The sequence below is a fragment of the Gossypium hirsutum genome, chromosome D02 (assembly GCF_007990345.1).
Source record: "Gossypium hirsutum isolate 1008001.06 chromosome D02, Gossypium_hirsutum_v2.1, whole genome shotgun sequence".
In the NCBI taxonomy this organism is placed as follows: Eukaryota; Viridiplantae; Streptophyta; class Magnoliopsida; order Malvales; family Malvaceae; genus Gossypium; species Gossypium hirsutum.
Genome location: NC_053438.1, coordinates 2,859,159 through 2,878,774, shown reverse-complemented (window position 1 = coordinate 2,878,774; position 19,616 = coordinate 2,859,159). Strand labels below are relative to the sequence as shown.

The 19,616-nt window shown below is 32.1% G+C and overlaps 3 protein-coding genes across 5 annotated transcripts; 1 reads left to right on the top strand and 2 right to left on the bottom strand.

Annotated features, from left to right (window-relative positions):
- Positions 1-672: 672 nt before the first annotated feature.
- Positions 673-1,680, bottom strand: LOC107934451 (probable magnesium transporter NIPA2). Its single transcript, XM_041088030.1, has 3 exons — positions 1,527-1,680; positions 972-1,132; positions 673-828 (listed from the first exon to the last, which is right to left on the bottom strand). Exons 1-3 carry the CDS (start codon positions 1,634-1,636, stop codon positions 692-694), a joined length of 408 nt encoding a protein of 135 aa, XP_040943964.1. The 5' UTR covers positions 1,637-1,680; the 3' UTR covers positions 673-691.
- Positions 1,681-3,595: 1,915 nt separating this feature from the next.
- LOC107934435 (probable magnesium transporter NIPA1) lies at positions 3,596-7,940 on the bottom strand. Of its 2 annotated transcripts, XM_016866866.2 has the most exons (9): positions 7,721-7,940; positions 7,423-7,631; positions 7,250-7,306; positions 6,139-6,229; positions 5,585-5,745; positions 5,313-5,440; positions 4,901-5,038; positions 4,347-4,439; positions 3,596-4,041 (listed from the first exon to the last, which is right to left on the bottom strand). In XM_016866866.2, exons 2-9 carry the CDS (start codon positions 7,550-7,552, stop codon positions 3,871-3,873), a joined length of 969 nt encoding a protein of 322 aa, XP_016722355.1. In that variant the 5' UTR covers positions 7,553-7,631; positions 7,721-7,940; the 3' UTR covers positions 3,596-3,870. The 2 variants fall into 2 exon arrangements, with proteins under 2 accessions (XP_016722355.1, XP_016722356.1); XM_016866867.2 differs by lacking the exon at positions 4,347-4,439 and having other exon boundaries at positions 7,721-7,919.
- Positions 7,941-12,151: 4,211 nt separating this feature from the next.
- Positions 12,152-18,884, top strand: LOC107934462 (serine/arginine repetitive matrix protein 2). Of its 2 annotated transcripts, none has more exons than XM_016866889.2 (10): positions 12,152-12,289; positions 12,673-13,228; positions 13,588-14,028; positions 14,146-14,659; positions 15,127-16,385; positions 16,502-16,696; positions 16,773-17,209; positions 17,511-17,586; positions 17,786-17,913; positions 18,602-18,884. In XM_016866889.2, exons 2-7 carry the CDS (start codon positions 12,697-12,699, stop codon positions 16,808-16,810), a joined length of 2,979 nt encoding a protein of 992 aa, XP_016722378.2. In that variant the 5' UTR covers positions 12,152-12,289; positions 12,673-12,696; the 3' UTR covers positions 16,811-17,209; positions 17,511-17,586; positions 17,786-17,913; positions 18,602-18,884. The 2 variants fall into 2 exon arrangements, with proteins under 2 accessions (XP_016722378.2, XP_016722379.2); XM_016866890.2 differs by lacking the exon at positions 12,152-12,289 and adding an exon at positions 12,325-12,487.
- Positions 18,885-19,616: the final 732 nt, after the last annotated feature.

Genomic DNA, 19,616 nt, shown 5'->3' with positions numbered 1-19,616 from the left:
TTGGTTAAAAGCTCAATTCACTCGCACTCCCTACCAATATAAGTGGATTAAGGATGTATAAAAATAATAATAATAATAATAATAACCTTACCTTAAACATGATAATGCTGGCAATAATGGTGAATGTTGTGAACATGACATAGCAAACAGGACACACAACAGCAGTATTAAAGGTGTCTAAAGCCTGCAAAATTTTAAGCTTTTAGTACCATCAAGAATAACAACGACAACATAAATTTAGAGTCAATCATCACATTAAATTAAGAAAATAAGGTTGAAAGAAATTATTTAAAAAAAAACACACACACATTTATGCTTTTTTATCCTATAAGCAACTTAAAAATGAGTAACTAACAATGTTGATGTCCAAATTACTAGTAGTGCCAAAACTTGTAAAGCACTTAATTTACGTATTTCAACTTTCAGTTTCATTAAAATACTCATGTCACACATATACACATATATATACATATATATATATCTAGACTCGTGTATAGGAATAAAATCCTTTAAATACACTTAATTTTTCATGCATTTAAAGAATCTTTGAAGATTCATATCCTCATAATGATATCCTGAAGTGTGTCAGATGAAGAGCTTCAAAAAATTGAAGAATAAATATAATATAAATTAAAATAAAATAAAAGAAGAAGAGAAAGAGAGAGAGAAAGAGGAAGAAGCCTAAAAGTAATCAACAAACCGTAAGAGACCCCATGAGAGAGCAGATTCCGATATACACTACCAAATGGGTTTGGCCATAGCGTGGAACATATTGAAAAATAATCACTGCTACCACAGCCAAAACAACCCAAAAGTATACAAGGAATCCTGTCAACGCAAAAATGCATATATTAGTTCAACACAAGTGTTGGATACAGATCCTTCAAGAAAAATAAAAACTCAAAACAACATAGGTTATTTTAAGGTAAATCTTAAAGAATAAGTAGCTATATTGGAATGTTCTTACATACCTGGCTCAGTTGCAAGATGCCATACTTGTTTCACAGATTCAATATGTCTCTCCTTGGGAGCATGTAAGACAATGGTTGTAGAGCCAACTACGCAAAGAGCACATCCAAGCATACCAAAGATGTGTAATCTCTCTTTCAAAATAAAATGTGCTAGCACTGCACTGCATAATAATGTTTTCTTCATAAAATTAGTCAAATCTACAGGCCAATCCCATCCATCAATGGCAAACATGCATGTTTCTCCACGTGCCTTCATAAATAAATATGCTATGTTACTCAGAACTTGAGTGTGAATGTTGGAGGCAAGAATTATCCAACATGGGTATATTAAAGTTTTTTCAAATCTTTAAATGTATCTAGAAGGTCACATCCCTGTATCTTGTCCAAATGTGTTGAACACGAATGTTAGACATGACTCCTTCAAGAAAACGAGTAAAAGCAACATAGAAAAAGATGTAAGCTTATAAACACCATTTCTTATATGAGCATGAACGCAACTGGGTTGTTAAATGATTCTCATATTTTTAACTAACAAAAATGGAACTTAATACATACCTGAAAATAATACTTAAGGCTCCCAATGGTGTTACAAGAATTGCAGGAGCATACGCATAAGCAGCGAAATTAGCTATCTCCCCGATTATCACTGTAAAATTAAAGCACATTAACTTAAGCAGTTATATCTGGCAGTAAGGAAAAAAAGATGCTACGGTAAGTAAACATGCAGTATAAAAGGCCATAACTAACGTTGTTCAGACTCTTCACTTTTTTAAGCATGTGTGTTTGACCATCATGTCCAAGACATATCTAGATAAAGATAAGGGACATAACCCTTCAAATACACAAAAAACCTTCAAATTTTTCAACATACCAATCTCAGGCATATACTCATACCCAACACTCACACCCGAGTCTGAGTAAAATAAAATCATAACAACCTAGTACAATTATCTACTTTGGCACACTACTGCTCTATGGCATTGCATACAGACTTGCTTTGATGATAAATTCCTTGAAAACTGAAGAAAGATTCATTGCTATTTTTCCCTCTGTCTTGTAACATTTTTTTGCAGATTTGGTATTATCGTTCAAGTAAAATTCTCCTATTCTACATCACTTCAAAACACATCTAAAAGCAAACAGATTCTTTTCCTTCAATTTGGTTATTCACTTGAAAGGACAAGATGCATGTTACTTAGACTTGAAGAAAAGTGTTGGATATTAGCATTAATACAACTTAAGTATTGTTGATCATACATATATATCTATACAACTATTCGGGTGTTAAACACAAATACCAAACACGAATACTTTAGAGAATATAAAAAATTTGGTGCGAATTTCCAACAAAGGCAGCTACAAAGACTAAATTATAGCACTTTAAACCCTATTGGAACTATTACTACCCATAGAATAAGCAAAGATGATAGTTCAACCGATATTTTGAGTTAAACTATATATTTTACGTATCGACCTTTTAAAAGAAAATCCATGTTACAAATATTTTATCTTTAAATTATTTGAAACTCAAGTAAATTTTATCATTTTTATGTTATATATAATTATTTCTACATCATTTAATTTTTTAAATAAAAAATTACTATTTCATTTTTAAGTAAATTTTGTTATAGCACCAAAAATATAAAATTTAACTTATAATATAAAATCAATTTGTTAATGAGTATCCAACTTGTAAATATGTAATGATTTATCAAATGGCTAATTCACCTTACATCTCAAAATTATACATCAAATTTTAAATTGACCCCTAAACTTTACAATGTTTTAATTAAGTTCTCAAATTATGAGTAATATTTTAATTTGAAATTTTTTAAAATCTTTAATTTAGGACCAGAAAAAAAATGATAGTATGAAATATTATAGGCCTTTTAAGTCTTAAGTCTTTGGCATTGCATGCAATTGCAAATGTCCAAGTTTTTATTGTACAAAAACATCGTTCAACCAATGTGTACAAGTCAGGTCACCTTCTAGACTGATGGACACAGTGAGTGGAAATTTTGATGATAGAATATATAATTTTTTTCACTTTTGAAAGAAACATATTTAAATTTCAGCTTTCAAACTTTCTTAGAGCGTGAGAAATATTTTCATTTCTATATTATTATTTAATTTTTAATTAATTTTAATATTTTTATGTTTTATATTAATAAAAATATTTATAATTCGAGATTCGAGTTGAATTTTATAATTTAAATAACTCGAATAATTCAAACAACAGATTGATATATATACTCCTTTGATTCCTATCAATTTTAAAAATTAACAAATTAATCTCTCAACAAAAATTACAAAAAAAATTTAAAATAATTTTTAAAATCAAAATATTCATAAAAATTCTAAAATTTATATTATGTAAAAACTATAATAATTTCTTTTATTATTTTGCTTTGAAACAGTTTTCAAATATTAATTATACTATAACAAGATTTTAATTTGACATGTTTAATTTTTTAATTTAAATCAAACAATTTCACACCATAATGTTTTTTTATATACCTATAATTTTGACTAATCAACACTATAAACGGTCAAATACAAATACATACTAAAAACAAACAATTGTTTGATTTATTAGTAGAGAATTGGATTTTTAATTCTAATGATTGAATATCAAACTCAAACATATTATGAAAAAAAGTAACAAATAAAAAGACAGAAGGAAACTAAAAAAAAACCTATTTCTTAAACATTTTAGTAGCAACTTTTCACATAGAAAATGTCCATAAACCTCAAATTAAAAAAAAAAACCCATCCTAATTCTAGTTTTGTTTCTCTCTTTTTTTTCTTTTTTTTTCTTTTTTATCTTTCTTGTACGAAACTAAATGCAAGAAAGCTAAGGATTAGAATCCAAATACGAATTCCAAACCTGTAGGGCTAACTATCTAGATTCGGCAACTGTATTTGATTCAGGAGATGTGTAAACAGGGAGTCTGCCACTGGAACTTTTTCCCATATCTTTGGTTTTGTGAAGGAGAAATGTGCCTGATAAAATTGTAATAAATCCACATAATTCTGTTGTAATCTCTGTCCCGCCTTGTGAATTCCAATCCTTCAAGAAAACAACAAAGAAAAGAATACATTATTATATACAAAAACACAAGATTTTTGTAAGTAGGATTGTATAGGAATCAAGTTTGATCCGTTGGTTTGTTTTTTGGTCTATTTGTGCTCACGTTTATTCATATAAACTAAATAAATGTGTCTGTGATATTCATGAAAGTGGTCAAACATATCTCCATGAGAGAGTTAGTTAAGCTCAAAAGTAATAAAAAAATTGTAGGTTAAAAGCTCAATTCACTCACACTCCCTACCAATATATAAGTGGATTAAGGATGAAAAAAAAAAAAACCTTACCTTAAACATGATAATGCTGGCAATAATGGTGAAAGTTGTGAACATGACATAGTAAACAGGACACACAACAGCAGTATTAAAGGTGTCTAAAGCCTGTAAAATTTTAAGCTTTCAGTACCATCAAGAATAACAATAACATAAATTTAGAGTCAATCATCACATTAAATTAAGAAAATAAGGTTGAAAGAAATTATTTAAAAAAAAAACATATTTATGCTTTTTTATCCCATAAACAACTTAATAACGAGTAACTAACAATGTTGATGTCCAAATTACTCGTAGTGCCAAAACTTGTAAAGCACTTAATTTACGTATTTCAACTTTCAGTTTCATTAAAATACTCATGTCATACACACACATATACATATATATATCTAGACTCGTGTATGGGAATAAAATCCTTTAAATACATGGAAAACAGTTAAAAAATAAAAACCTCCATGTCTAATAAGCCTGTATTCAACATTCAAACAAAATTCGAGTGACACAAACTAAACCAATATATAAGTATGCAGATTGACAAAGGGTAATGAAATCTAAGTCTCATCACTCACCTTGTTCAAGTAATTTATTTGCAGAAGACAGCAAAAGATCACAATTATTGTGAAAATCCATGTTTCGAAGTATTTAAACTGATTCACTCCTCCAAACGACAGCTTCAGCGCGATTCCTACTGCTTTAACACCCATTACCTATAAGAACGAAAAGATGGTTGTTAAAACAAATGTATTGGAATGCAAGTTGAATATGGATATGTATTCGATACAGATATATTCATTTTTTTTCTAAATTTTTCATGCATTTAAAGAATCTTTGAAGATTCATATCCTCATAATGATATCCTGAAGTGTGTCAGATGAAGAGCTTCAAAAAATTGAAGAATAAATATAATATAAATTAAAATAAAAATAAAAGAAGAAGAAGAGAAAGAGAAAGAGGAAGAAGCCTTAAAAGTAATCAACAAACCGTAAGAGATCCCATAAGAGAGCAGATTCCGATATAAACTACCAAATGGGTTTGGCCATAGCGTGGAACATAATGAAAAATAATCACTGCTACCACAGCCAAAGCAACCCAAAAGTATACAAGAAATCCTGTCAACGCAAAAAATGCATATATTAGTTCAACATAAGTGTTGGACACAGATCCTTCAAGAAAAATAAAAACTCAAAACAACATAGGTTATTTTAAAGTAAATCTTAAAGAATAAGTAGCTATATTGGAATGTTCTTACATACCTGGCTCAGTTGCAAGATGCCATACTTGTTTCACAGATTCAATATGTCTCTCCTTGGGAGCATGTAAGACAATGGTTGTAGAGCCAACTACGCAAAGAGCACATCCAAGCATACCAAAGATGTGTAATCTCTCTTTCAAAATAAAATGTGCTAGCACTGCACTGCATAATAATGTTTTCTTCATAAAATTAGTCAAATCTACAGGCCAATCCCATCCATCAATGGCAAACATGCATGTTTCTCCACGTGCCTTCATAAATAAATATGCTATGTTACTCGAACTCGAGTGTGAATGTTGGAGGCAAGAATTATCCAACATGGGTCTATTAAAGTTTTTTCAAATCTTTAAATGTATCTAGAAGGTCACATCCCTGTATCTTGTCCAAATGTGTTGAACACAAATGTTACACATGAGTCCTTCAAGAAATCGAGTAAGAGCAACATAGAAAAAGATGTAAGCTTATAAACACCATTTCTTATATGAGCATGAACGCAACTGGGTTGTTAAATGATTCTCATATTTTTAACTAACAAAAATGGAACTTAATACATACCTGAAAATAATACTTAAGGCTCCCAATGGTGTTACAAGAATTGCAGGAGCATACGCATAAGCAGCGAAATTAGCTATCTCCCCGATTATCACTGTAAAATTAAAGCACATTAACTTAACTCAAGCAGTTATATCTGGCAGTAAGGAAATAAAGATGCTACAGTAAGTAAACATGCAGTATAAAAGGCCATAACTAACGTTGTTCAGACTCTTCATTTTTTTAAGCATGTGTGTTTGACCATCATGTCCAAGACATATCTAGATAAAGATAAGGGACATAACCCTTCAAATACACAAAAAGCTCCAAATTTTTCAACATACCAATCTCAGGCATATACTCATACCCAACACTCACACCCGAGTCTGAGTAAAATAAGATCATAACAACCTAGTACAATTATCTACTTTGGCACACTACTGCCCTATGGCATTGCATACAGATTTGCTTTGATGATAAATTCCTTGAAAACTGATGAAAGATTCATTGCTAATTTTCCGTCTGCCTTGTAACATTTTTTTGCAGATTTGGTATTACCGTTCAAGTAAAATTCTCCTATTATACATCACTTCAAAACACATCTAAAAGCAAACAGATTATTTTCCTTCAATTTGGTTATTCACTTGAAAGGACAAGATGTATGTTACTTAGACTTGAAGAAAAGTGTTGGATATTAGTATTAATACAACTTAAGTATTGTTGATCATACATGTATATCTATACAACTATTCGGGTGTTAAACACAAATACCGAACACGAATAATTGAGAGAATATAAAAAATTTGGTGCGAATTTCCAACAAAGGCAGCTACAAAGCATGTCATTGTCTACATTATTTCGACTTTTGCTTTCATTGAAGTACCAATGGACGACAGTGACACACATGTCTCACCCATATCCATATATATCGAAAACCATAAAAAAACTGAACATAGTCATATTGATCACAAATCCGTTAACAATTTATCCTACAAACGAAGGACCTCCTTAATCTCAAAACTTCATTTCTTCCGACATTCCAACTAATTCTCATCAATTACAATTCACAACTTAAAAACAAAGAAACAAAAATGATAAGAAATCAACAAAATTAGAAGTGGATTGTTGAACTTACTGGTTATCATTCCAGCCCACCACCAAGGTTCATACAAATAAGAGTGTCCTCCTTGCCCTAATATCAAAATTTTCAAATATCCATTAAAAAAACACTTCAAATTAGACTCTAATTCAAATATTTTAACAAAATTAAAATCAACAAAAATTCAAAGAGAAAGCAAAGAAAGAAACCGGCTCTTGGTCCCGATGCTCCAGCTTTCTTAAGACCCTGTTTCTTGATAATAAAGCTAGATCCAATAAAAACGCTCGATGAAACAGCCAAAATGAGGCCACGAAAATTGTCCATTGACATTCCGTTCATCTTTCGTACCAAAAAAAAAAGAGAGAGAGAGAGACTTAAATCTTCTTGCGCAGGGCCAAGATTTTCAATCCAGATATTCCTATACCCAAATCAAATCAAAATATCACTAAACAATTCTGGAAAAAAAAAACACTTTCAAAAAGCATGATTCTTTTAACTTATATATACCTTTTATTCAATTTTTTCTTGGCACACTGCAAATTTAAAAAAAAAAAGAAGAGAGAAAACTAGAGATTCATATCATAATAACAATCAAGAATTTGAAGAGAAAAATAAAATAAAAATAGTGAATTTCTTGAAAAATATATTCTTTTCTTTGAAAAGAAAATGAATTGCATAGAGAAAAAGAGTTGTAAAATAAGCTAAGTTCGTTACTTAGGTTTACACAATCGTTGTAGAAACAAACTTCTATTTTATATCGCCTCCGAATCCCGCGTTAATCTCTTTTTTTCACTTATAGTCCTTCATTTTTCATCATTTTGCTAATTCTTTTGTTTTTTTACAATGTTTTCAAAATCGGGACCGATGATAGAACAAATCAGGCCACTGGTTTTCAGTTCAATCGGTTTGCTTAATTTTTTTTGGTTTAATTGAATAAATTATTTTAAAATTAATAAAAATTAAAAATAAAAAAATCAGTTCAATCGATTTTTTTATCACGATTCAACCATCAACTCTAGTTTGATACCCCGAATAGTTCATGGTCTAATCGGTTCAGTCCGATTCTAAAAACAATAGCTTTTTTAATAAGAGATAATGTTAAAAAAGGATAAACTACCGAAATAGTCACTTTTGTTTACCTCAAGCTACATTTTAGTCACTTATATTTGAAATGTTACATTTTAGTCACTTACGTTATCGCATTGTAACATTTTAGTTACTAAGCCATTAATTACCGTTAACGGTGTAACGGTAAGCTGGCGTGTCATGTTAAATCATCATTTCAAACAAAAATTTTAAGTTAATTTATACAATTGGTCCTCATTTTTTTCGTTTGGAGCAATTTAATTTTTTTCTTTTATGTTCTTTTTAACGTTTTTTTTTCTTTATTTTCCATTCTCATTTGCTCCTTCCTCTATTTTTTTCCCTTCTCCATTTCTTTTAACGTAGGTTTACTATGTTTTCCATTTGTTAAAACTAGTCCCTGTACTTTTGTTTTTTTTTAACAATTTCTTTTTCTGAGTGAGGTGAGCTTGTGAACTTGTTTTAACAAATGGAAAATATAGAAGAACTACATTAAAAGAAATGAAGAAGGGGGGAAAACAGAGGAAGAAACAGAAGAGAATGAAAAAAAGAAAGAAAGTTAAAAGAACATAAAAGAATAAAACTAAATTGCTCAAAATTAAAAAAATATAGGGACCAATTGTAGAATTTAAGCTAAAATTTTTATTTGAAACGATTATTTAACGTGCCACGTCAACTTATCATTACACCGTTAACAACAATTAATGGCTTAGTGACTAAAATGTTACAACATGATAATGTAAGTGACTAAAATGTAACATTTCAAACATAAATGACTAAAATGTAACTTGAGACAAACAAAAATAATTATCTTGATAATTTACCCTTAAAAATAGTTTAATTATGCTCTTAGTTCATGTACTCTTTGAGGCTTTAAAATTTAGTTTTTCTACTTTTAATTTTAGAATTTAAAACTTCTACTTATTTGATTTAAAAATTAAAGTCTAATTGATAACCCAATTAATTAGCTTTCATTAAATTTGAATATCTTTTATTAATTCAGCTTTAATTTTCGAATAAGAACTTACCATATATTACATATAACAAACATCAATTAATAATGTTATTAAAATTAGACAATTACATGACTAAATTCTTAAAAGTAAAAACAAACGAACGAATTAAATTTTGAAAATCTAAAAAATACAAAAACTAAACTAGAAAATTTATTAAATCTTAAAAAAAAAATTCATGTCTAAAGTAAAATCAATGAATTTTTCAAATCATCGAGCCAATCTCCAACTACAAGATGGCAATGGTTACAAACTCACCCAAAAATACAAAGTTGTCTCGTTAGATTATTTAGTAAAAATGCTAATCTTACCAATAAGTACATTACACTTTCAGTGAAAGAACTCTGGTTCAAAACGTAGAATAACACTATTAAAAGCAGCCATGAATTCTAAAGAGATTAATTTTTTTGAAATATAGAACAGACACGAAAGATATATTGATCATGTCAAAACACTCATAGAGATTGTAAAGGTTATGGACTTGCCCTTATCTCTCCTAATTGGCCAATTCAAACTTCTTGTCAAGAATCATGTTGTGCTTGAAGCCCCTTAGTTCTAATAAGTGATCCCTCATTTCAACATGATCATTTTTTTTTCAATGTAATTAGGTATTTTGACTAAATATATTGAAAAAGTTAGAAGGCACAGTGTGGTACCAACCTTTTAATTTATCCACAGTAGTCCTTGGTAGTATAATGTGCCACTAAATTTTGGGAGTTCACTTAAAATTTTAAAAATTTTAGGATTTAATATGAATTTTCAAAAATAATAAGGTTTAATATTTTGTGAGGACTAATGAATATTTTCAAAAATATTAAAGGGTCTAATTAAAATTTTTAAAACTTTTCAAAGACCTAATTAAAGTTTTTAATGAATTTGAGAATTTAATTGAAATTTCAAAGAATTTCAAAGGGTATAATAGAAATTTTCTAAAATCTTGAGAGCCAAGGCTCCTCCAAAAACTTTTCACCCCTTTTAGCCCTTGTTGTTAGTTTTATGGATTATAACAAGGTAAAAATATTTCTTTATTTCTAATTGATGCGAGGTATTTATAAACTCGAATTATGTCATATTTTTTGGACATAAACTCTAATAGAATGACGTCTTTTATCTCTCTATATTTGGACATAATCAATAAATTGATTGGTTATAATAAATTTTTTTCATTATATCCTTTTGTATAAAATAACTTAGGTCAAATATTAATAGGATAAAAAAGGCATTTTGCGTTTTAAAGGAAACAAAAATCCCTAGTTTTTCCTCCTAATTGAGGTAAAAAAATTTTAAAGGTTTAAATTAGGGCTCAACTTTTTAGGAATTACTCATATAAAAATCAAATCTTTCAAAATAGTCATATAAGGGTTCGATTTTGACAGAAATGCTCAAATAAGGGCTTTTTACACACTTTTAACCTGGTTTGTAGTAAAAATTAGGTGAATGTTGACGTGTTTAAAATAAAACACGTGATAGTTGAATTAGATATTGATTAAAATGAAAAGAAAAAAAAACATAATTTGAAACATGATATACAGTATTTGAGAAGCCTTTTATTTAAGCACTTTTGTACATGATAAGTATTTATATGACTATTTTGAAAATTTTGATCCTTACATGAATAATCCATTGATCCTCCTTTCATTTATTTTTTATCCTTTTATTATACTCAAATTTAAAATTTAAATTTTGGATTTTAATTTAGCATAATCTATTCAATTTATTTTTAAAATATCATTAATTAGTTTAAATAATTATTCGTTAACTATTTCAATTAACTTAATGACAAAATTTTCTGAAAACACCACTTCCAACAAAATAAAATTTATGCTAACATAAGGAATTAAAAAAGAGCTTATTTGGACCTCATGTGATGGTCTAATTGTCAAGGGTGTTTACTATCTCAGGTGTGATCTGAGTTCGAATTCCACTAGTTGCGTTTGTTGTTCGAGTTTTGCTCTGTTATTATAATTCACACACAAAAAAAGAGCTTGTCCACGTCATTAAGATTTTTTGTATAATTCAATCACCTTTTATAATTTAATCGATTTAACTCACCACCTTTAAATATAATCAATTAATCAATCACTTATCGATCTAATTAAATTAATCTTATATTCGCCCAAATGACTTTTATTTTTTTAGTCGAATAATTAGGTTGAATTAATTTAAATTATATTATATATTATTACATATTTAAAATAACTAGAAATAATATGAATTAAATTTGGTTAAATCATTCTATTCGATTATAGAATTCATTAATCGACAATCGATTGACTTAACATTTATTTGGATCTTAAATCGATTTAATCAAACCAATAAATCTAATGTGTTAGTTAATTCAGTTATTAAAGGAAGGTTCACATGACACATTCCCATCAGCTCCTTTTATTATTATTATTATCATTATTTTTGCATTTTATGAAAAAATGGATCATTTTCAATTATGGTATTTTTGATACGTTTAAATTTGAGATTTAATTTTTACATTTTAATTTTTAACATAAATTGCACTAAATTTTATATATACAAAGTGTAGAACTTTAAAGTCATGATTGTTTAAATTGGACTGGACTGACTAGAACATCGGTCTAAAGAAGCATCAAACTGGTTGACCTGTGAATTGGTATGGGTCAGTTGAACTAGGCTAAAAACTGATTGAATCAATTTTTTATTTTATTTGATAGGTTTTTGATGATTTATTTAATCTAACAATACAAACAATGGCATAAGTTATGAGAACCTAGAGTATATTTTCATTTTTAAATTTTTACTTTATAATTTGACATAAGCAAATAATCAAGCCAAATGTTTACATAATAGACGGACCCAATCCAAAATTTGACCAAATTTTATTGTTTATTCGAAAGGTTTATAATTAAATCCCGCTTTTGCCCCCAGCACATCGCTTTCAGCCCTATATATGTACACATATTCATTATCCGCCCGACTTCGCCGTCGGATCCCAAAATTGCAGCATAAGGTAATGCCCCTTTCCTTCTTCTTTTTTTTTTATATATATATATTTTCTTACATTTTCCTTAATTTTCTTTGCATCCAAACATAGTCTTAGGGACTCCAAAAGTTATCAAATTATGAAAAATGGAATCTCAAATGCTTAACTTTAACGTATTTTTCTCCCTTTTTTGCTTCGAATTTAAGGTTTTGCTTCACCTATTCGGTAGGTTCTCTTTCTAGGGTTGCATTCGAATTGCAAATTGAAATTGGTATAGTTTTTAGTTTTGGAGTTTTCTAGGATTATTGAAGTACATCAGATCGCTTTTTTTTTCCAATAATTGAAGTGGAATTGGTATTTTTAGATTTTAGAATTTGGGTAATTGCTAATTTTATTTTTTTGACTTTTAGATCTTTAGGTTTTTTTAAAATTTGATGGCGGATCGGACCTCAGCTGCTCCAAAGCCTATATGGATGAAACAAGCTGAAGAGGCCAAGCTGAAAAGTGAGGCTGAAAAAGCTGCTGCTGCTAAAGCGGCTTTCGAAGCCACATTCAAAGATGTTGATAAGGGCCGTAACAAGGAGGTGGTAGCAGCTTCATCGGATAGTGAGTCTGAGGACACCAATGACTTGGTGGACAAACCGGTTGGACCTGTGGATCCTGCTAAGTGCATGGCAGCAGGACCAGGAATAGCTGGTGGCACAGCATGCGCAGCATCCACCTTTATGGTGGTAACAAAGGATGCAGATGGGAGGAAAGTGCAGAGTGGAGGTGCGCAGATTAAGGTGAAAGTTTCGCCAGGTGTGGGTGTTGGGGGTGCGGAACAGGAGGGCATTGTGAAGGATATGGGAGATGGGACTTACACGGTGACTTATGTGGTGCCCAAGAGAGGGAACTATATGGTGAACATTGAGTGCAATGGGAAACCCATCATGGGCAGCCCATTCCCAGTGTTCTTTAGTGCAGGTAACATTGTTAAGGCTACGTCTATTCGTTTTTAGTTGTATCTTTTGCTATCACTTGTCATGTAGATTTTTCTATATTCGTTAACCCTATTTGATTGTCCTATATAATGTAAATTTCTTAATGTCCAAGTAGTTGAAATAGTATTATTTACCTTGTTCGTTGTGAAGAAGTCTCACAATTTGGAATGAGAAAAGTTCCTGATGTGATTCACCTTCATATAATTTTGCCCACTGCCATCTAACTTGCTGTTGAATTTCTGTTATTGCTTAGTGTTGAGATGTTTGACTTCACTTTCGGGCATAGCTTTTGATTGCATTCTTAGCGCTCATGGTGCAGATGTTGAATTTGTTGTAATGCAGGTACTTCTACTGGAGCTGTACTAGGGGTGGCGCCTGCATCCACATATCCAAATCTAGTAAATCAAACAATGCCCAACATGCCAAACTACACAGGATCTGTTTCTGGAGCTTTCCCCGGCTTGTTGGGTATGATCCCAGGCATTGTTTCTGGTGCTTCAGGTGGTGCTATTTTACCAGGAATGGGGGCATCTCTTGGGGAAGTTTGTCGAGAATACCTCAATGGCCGTTGTGCTAAAACTGATTGCAAATTGAACCATCCTCCCCACAATTTGCTGATGACTGCTTTGGCAGCAACAACCAGCATGGGAACTCTCAGTCAGGTTCCTATGGCACCTTCTGCAGCTGCAATGGCTGCTGCTCAGGCTATTGTTGCTGCTCAGGCCCTTCAAGCTCATGCTGCTCAGGTGCAATCACAAACTCAGTCAACCAAAGATTCATCTGGTACTGTTTATACTATCTTGCTTTCCACTACTGTCGTTTCTTTAATTTACTTTCCAAGTCCTATATATTTCCCTTTTAGCTAAGTGTCCAACCTCACTGTTATCTGCTCCTTGTCAGACTCTCCTGACAAAGCTGCAAAGGCTGATGCATTGAAAAAAACCCTACAAGTTAGCAATCTTAACCCACTTCTCACAGTGGAACAGTTGAAGCAGCTTTTTAGCTTCTGTGGTACAGTTGTTGAGTGTACAATCACTGATTCAAAGCATTTTGCATACATAGAATATTCAAAACCAGAGGAAGCAACGGCTGCTTTGGCATTGAACAATATGGATATTGGTGGTCGACCATTAAATGTGGAAATGGCCAAAACACTTCCTCCGAAACCTGCTATTTCATCCTTGACTTCTTCATCTCTACCTTTGGTGATGCAGCAAGCTGTTGCCATGCAACAGATGCAATTCCAACAGGCTTTGCTTATGCAACAAACATTGACTGCTCAGCAGGCAGCTAACCGAGCTGCAAGCATGAAGTCTGCAACAGAATTAGCTGCAGCAAGAGCTGCAGAAATAAGTAGGAAGCTAAAAGCTGATGGACTTGTTACTGAAGAGAAGGAAACCAAGAGTAAGTCTAGGTATGTCTCCTCATCAGGACAAGTTTATTTCCCTGCAAGCATGTATTGTTTCTTAAGGCTTAATATTGTTAAAGAATATGGAGTTACTTGTGTTCTCCTATGTTTGCCTAAAAGCTGTTATTATAAAGTTCCATGGGATTAAGTGATTTGCAAGCAGAATGTCACTGCTTAGCATGTTTGGAGTATCTATATGTTGGTCCTTTTGGTTTATGGGTATACAATAGGTTGCTGCCTGCAGCATTGTTTTCCAATCAATACTGTTTATGATGTGTATTTTATCATGAGTAGCACATGTCTTTTTTGCACTGATTCTCTCATGTTTTTAAATCTTCGTTGTCTTACAGATGATATTTTACATATTGGGAATCAAAAAATCAAAGTCTTCCCTTGTTTGTCTGTATGTTCCTAGGTTTCAATTTCCATAATGATAAATCAGAGTTATACTAATTTATAACTCCTGTTTATAGGTCACCATCCCCTTCTCGTGCAAGGTCAAGATCCAAATCAAAATCACCCCTTAGTTATCGGAGAAGATCAAGATCAAAGACTAGATCACCAATTAGTTATCGGCGAAGATCAAGGTCCAAGTCAAGATCACCGATCATTTATAGGCGAAAGTCAAGGTCAAAGTCAAGATCACCAATCAGTTATAGGCGAAGGAGGAGGTCTCGCTCTTATTCACCTCTGCCCCGTTTCCAACGAGACCGTAGGTCCAGATCACCTGTGCGATCTCATCATCGTTCAAGATATGAAAGTGAACGACGTTCATATAGAGATAGAGATGACAATGACAGGAGTGGCAGACGAGATTTGGAGAGATCGCGTGATCGTCATTCATCTATTTCGAGGAGAAATAGGAGTATTAGTCCTCGAACTAGAAAATTAACTCCTGTAGATTCTGACTCCCCTAAACATAGTAGAGAAAGTTCACCTAAGCTTAGGAAATCATCCCATCCAGGTTCAACATCACCAAGGCATCACAGAAGAAATAGGTCATCCCCAAAGAATGATGATGAAAGGAAATTGAAATATAGAAAGCGCTCTAGGTCAAAGTCTGTTGATTCGGATAACAAAAAGAATGAGACCCCAGATGAAAAAACAAAGCACCGCAGTAGAAGGCGATCCAGGTCATTATCTTCAGAAGGTAGACCTCAAAGAAGCAGGTCTTCTTCTGCAAGTTCAGATGAAAACAATTCAAAACACAGACGGCAGTCCAGATCAATTTCTGTAGAAGGCAAGGTTCGCTCCGGCAGTAAAATTGATGAAGTGAGAAAAGATGAATTGAGACATGGCGATAGAAGGCGATCACGATCAGGATCTGCTGAAGGTAGGCATTACACCAAAGAGAGGAGTGAGAGAATCAGAGATAAGAAATCTAAGCATCGGGATAGAAGGCGGTCGAGGTCAAGATCTGCTGATGGCAAGCATCAGGATAGAAAGAGGTCAAGGTCAAGATCTTTTGATGGCAAGCATCACAGAGGAAGCAGGAGGTCCCCCAGAAATTCAGATGAAAATAGATTAAAACACCGACGGCGCTCTAGGTCAAAGTCTACTGAGGGAAAACATCGATCCATTGATAAAGTAGATGAAAGGTCAAAACGTCATGACAAAAAGCATTTAGCATCTGGTGAAGCTCAGCCTCCTAGAGGAAGCAGGTCTTCACCAAGAAGTTCTGAAGACAATGATTCGAGGCACAGAAGGCATTCAAGGCCAAAGTCAGCTGAAGGTAAGTATTGTTTAGATCGTAACAATAAAAGTTCACATTTTGGCAAAACAATAGGAAAGACTGGATATGGTAATGGGCTCTGCTTACTTCCGTTTTTAATTATTTGAAAAATACAGGGGATGATGGAATGCTGGTTTCAAAAGAGGAGGCTTATGACACGAAAGTTTCAGTGAATGATGATCAGGAGCTGAGAAGCAAATATTTACCAATATTTGACAGTGATGAAGGGTACTCACCAAATAGCAAATTGAATGCAGATGAACCAGACAGACTTGAAAGATCAAGTAGTAAGCAGTGGCTTGGTAGTAATGGTAATGTCAAAAATCACCAAAAATGAAATAACACTAATAAAGTTGTACGGTTGGTGATTAATGTTTTTATTTGCAGGGTCAGGAGATCAATCCATTTCTCCTCGTCAGAAATGAGCCGTGGGCTTAATGTGTTACTGAACCTTGGGGATTTTTTAGACTAAAGCTGTTCCAAGCTGTCTGACTCAGTCTCCACTTTAGCCTTTGATCAATTCAATCTTGTTCAGATATGAACAAGCTATTAAGATCGATGAGAGCTTTTGGCTCCTATATGAACAGCAGTTCACTTAAGACATTGCTTAGTGTTTCTTTTGGTGTTTGGATTTTTCAGACAATTGTTGTTTCTTCATAAATGTACGCCATTGTGCTCTTTTATCCTTTGCAGGCATGTGGAACAGATTGGCATTGAAGTCTTTGAGCTCACATTTACAATGGATAAAGTATTTCAAGCAGTGTTCTGCTTTCTTCTGCAATCAACCATGCAATGTTTGTAGCAGGGCTCTTTTACTGCTAGATGTATGTTGGACCATTATCTCTACTTATGAACTGTAATTTATGAAGTGTTTACTTGAAAGTTTGCATCTTTGTTTAGATCTATCCTTTCTGCCTCTATTTATGTTTATGTATGTATTAGCAAAGTGTTCTTCGTGCGTACATCTTTAAATTCCAACACATGCTTATCTTCCTCGATCGTTTTTGTCTTCTAGCCGTATTGATGTCCTACGACTCTTGGCCTTTGATTGATGTGCTTGATCGTAGGACCTGTTTTATTTGCCTTTGATGGTCTAGACAGCCTGTTATATCCCAACTCATGCAGGTTTATTCACGGTGTTCCTGTTGGACCTGTCAGTGATCAGTTTGGAGGGTTGATTTTTAACTTTATCTATGTGAAGGTATGCAGTTGCTTTGTGGCAGAGAGCTAATGCTATAAGATATATATTTTGTTTAAATTTCTTTAGTGTTGATTGATTCAAATTAGGTGACTGCTGCGTTTTGGGCTTGGTTCTATCTTTTCACTTTGCTTGTATTTTTTTTCTTTCTTTTTTCTCTTTTTTTCCCCTTTTTTTTTTCCCTTTTTTCGTCATTTCCAAGGAAAATTCTTTTCCAAAGCTACTTTAAGGTCCTGTGTAACCAGACTCCGCGGGGATGAATAGCGTCTATATTTGAGCCCCATAGCCAGATTGGTTGATCATAAAAATAATTTCGTGGTTTATTCACAGGTAATCTTTCATGATACTGCTTGTCTCAGTTCTGTATATGGTAGTACTTGTTCAGTTAGATTTGCTTGCATTTGTGGCCTAGATAGTACTGCTCTGGCTGTGGTAGTTTGATGCCAATTGCTCCCTCAAACTCTATTTGATCAAGGAAGAAATTTGAAATCATTACATTCTACTTTGTTGCATGGTTGTCTCCTGGAAAAATTAATGTCAACCATTTCCAGGTTTCCTATTTTAGAATTGAAACATTACATGTCCTTTCCTTTGGGGTTTTAGCTTGTAGTTGAGACTTACTTGAGAGTGAAATTTTTGTTGGCTAAAATATTAAAAAAATTAATCCTGAACCATTTCACTTTTCTTAAGCAAGTCCCAAATTAGTTTTTTTATCTTTTGATTTGTACCTGATTAAAGATTTTTATTTCAAATGAAAGGTATAAAGGGTAGGGGTTTATTTGAGTGTAACAAAAGTATAGGGACTTGCATAGATAAAGTGATGACACTCAAGGGATTTTATTATTATTATTATTATTTTAGTCATTTTTGTTTTAATTTGGAATTGGTAGACAGCTGATGATTTGTTATGGTTGATTTCTATTAGGCCTGTGATGGTATTGTCTAAATCTCACCCATTTTTTATCGTCTTCGGTCTTCCTCTTTCTTTTTCTTTTTTTCTTTTCCCCCTTCTTTCCAGATTTTTTTTTTCTTTTTCCTCTCCCCCCCCCCTTTTTTTTGGCTTGTATTTTTGTTCTAGGAGGCATGGATATGGTGGTATAAGAGCGCAGCCTTGATGTCAAACACTGGAAATTGTTGAGTTAGCATGCAGCACTATATTTAATTGGATTCATGTGTGCGTGATTGATACTAATATTTTTCTAACATGACTGTTCAATTTTTTCATTTTCATGGTTTGGACTTTGGAGAGTTTAGAGGGTATATTTCAAGAAAAATGAAGAGTCAAAGCAATATTTTAGTTATTTTTTTAAACGTGTTTGGATGGCCTTTAGAGGATATCTAGGAACATGTGTGGAATGCGATGAAGCAGACATCAAAATGATGCTGCATTTAAGATAATTTTTAAACCTAATTCTCTAAACCCTAATTGGATGTCACACTGTACTTCATAATTTTTGTATTCTTTATTTAGCTGTGTTCTTGGTTGTTAACTACAAATTCTTAATTAATCTGTAATTTAGCTTCTAATTTGAAATCATTATCATTTATGCATTATAGGATAAATGGGTCAATTCTCTTTAAGTCTCTACCAAACATTTTTCTTTTTGGTTCTATTTCAGTTCCCTTTTTTTCATTTGAGTCCCAAAATTTTTGAAACATAATATTTGTCTATGTAAATAATATAATTTTAAGAAAAAAAGGCTATCAAGTCAATAAAAAATTAATAAATGTTGTTTTGTCCCAAATATATATTACAATATTTAAAGGATAGTCACTGAATATATACTAGGGTAGGAGTTTTTTTATATTACAACTAGGATTAGAAAATCATTTGCATGCCTTTAATTAAAATTTAAAAATTAAAAATAATTACAGTCCAAGTCAGAAAAGTTATAGAAATTTTTTTATTCATAATCTCTTCTTAATATTTAAATATGAGGATAATATGTTTTCCTGTACTAGTAACAATGTTTATGTTAATCGAGTTAAGACTTAATTGATTAAAGGATAAAATATAATGAGCGAATTAAAAA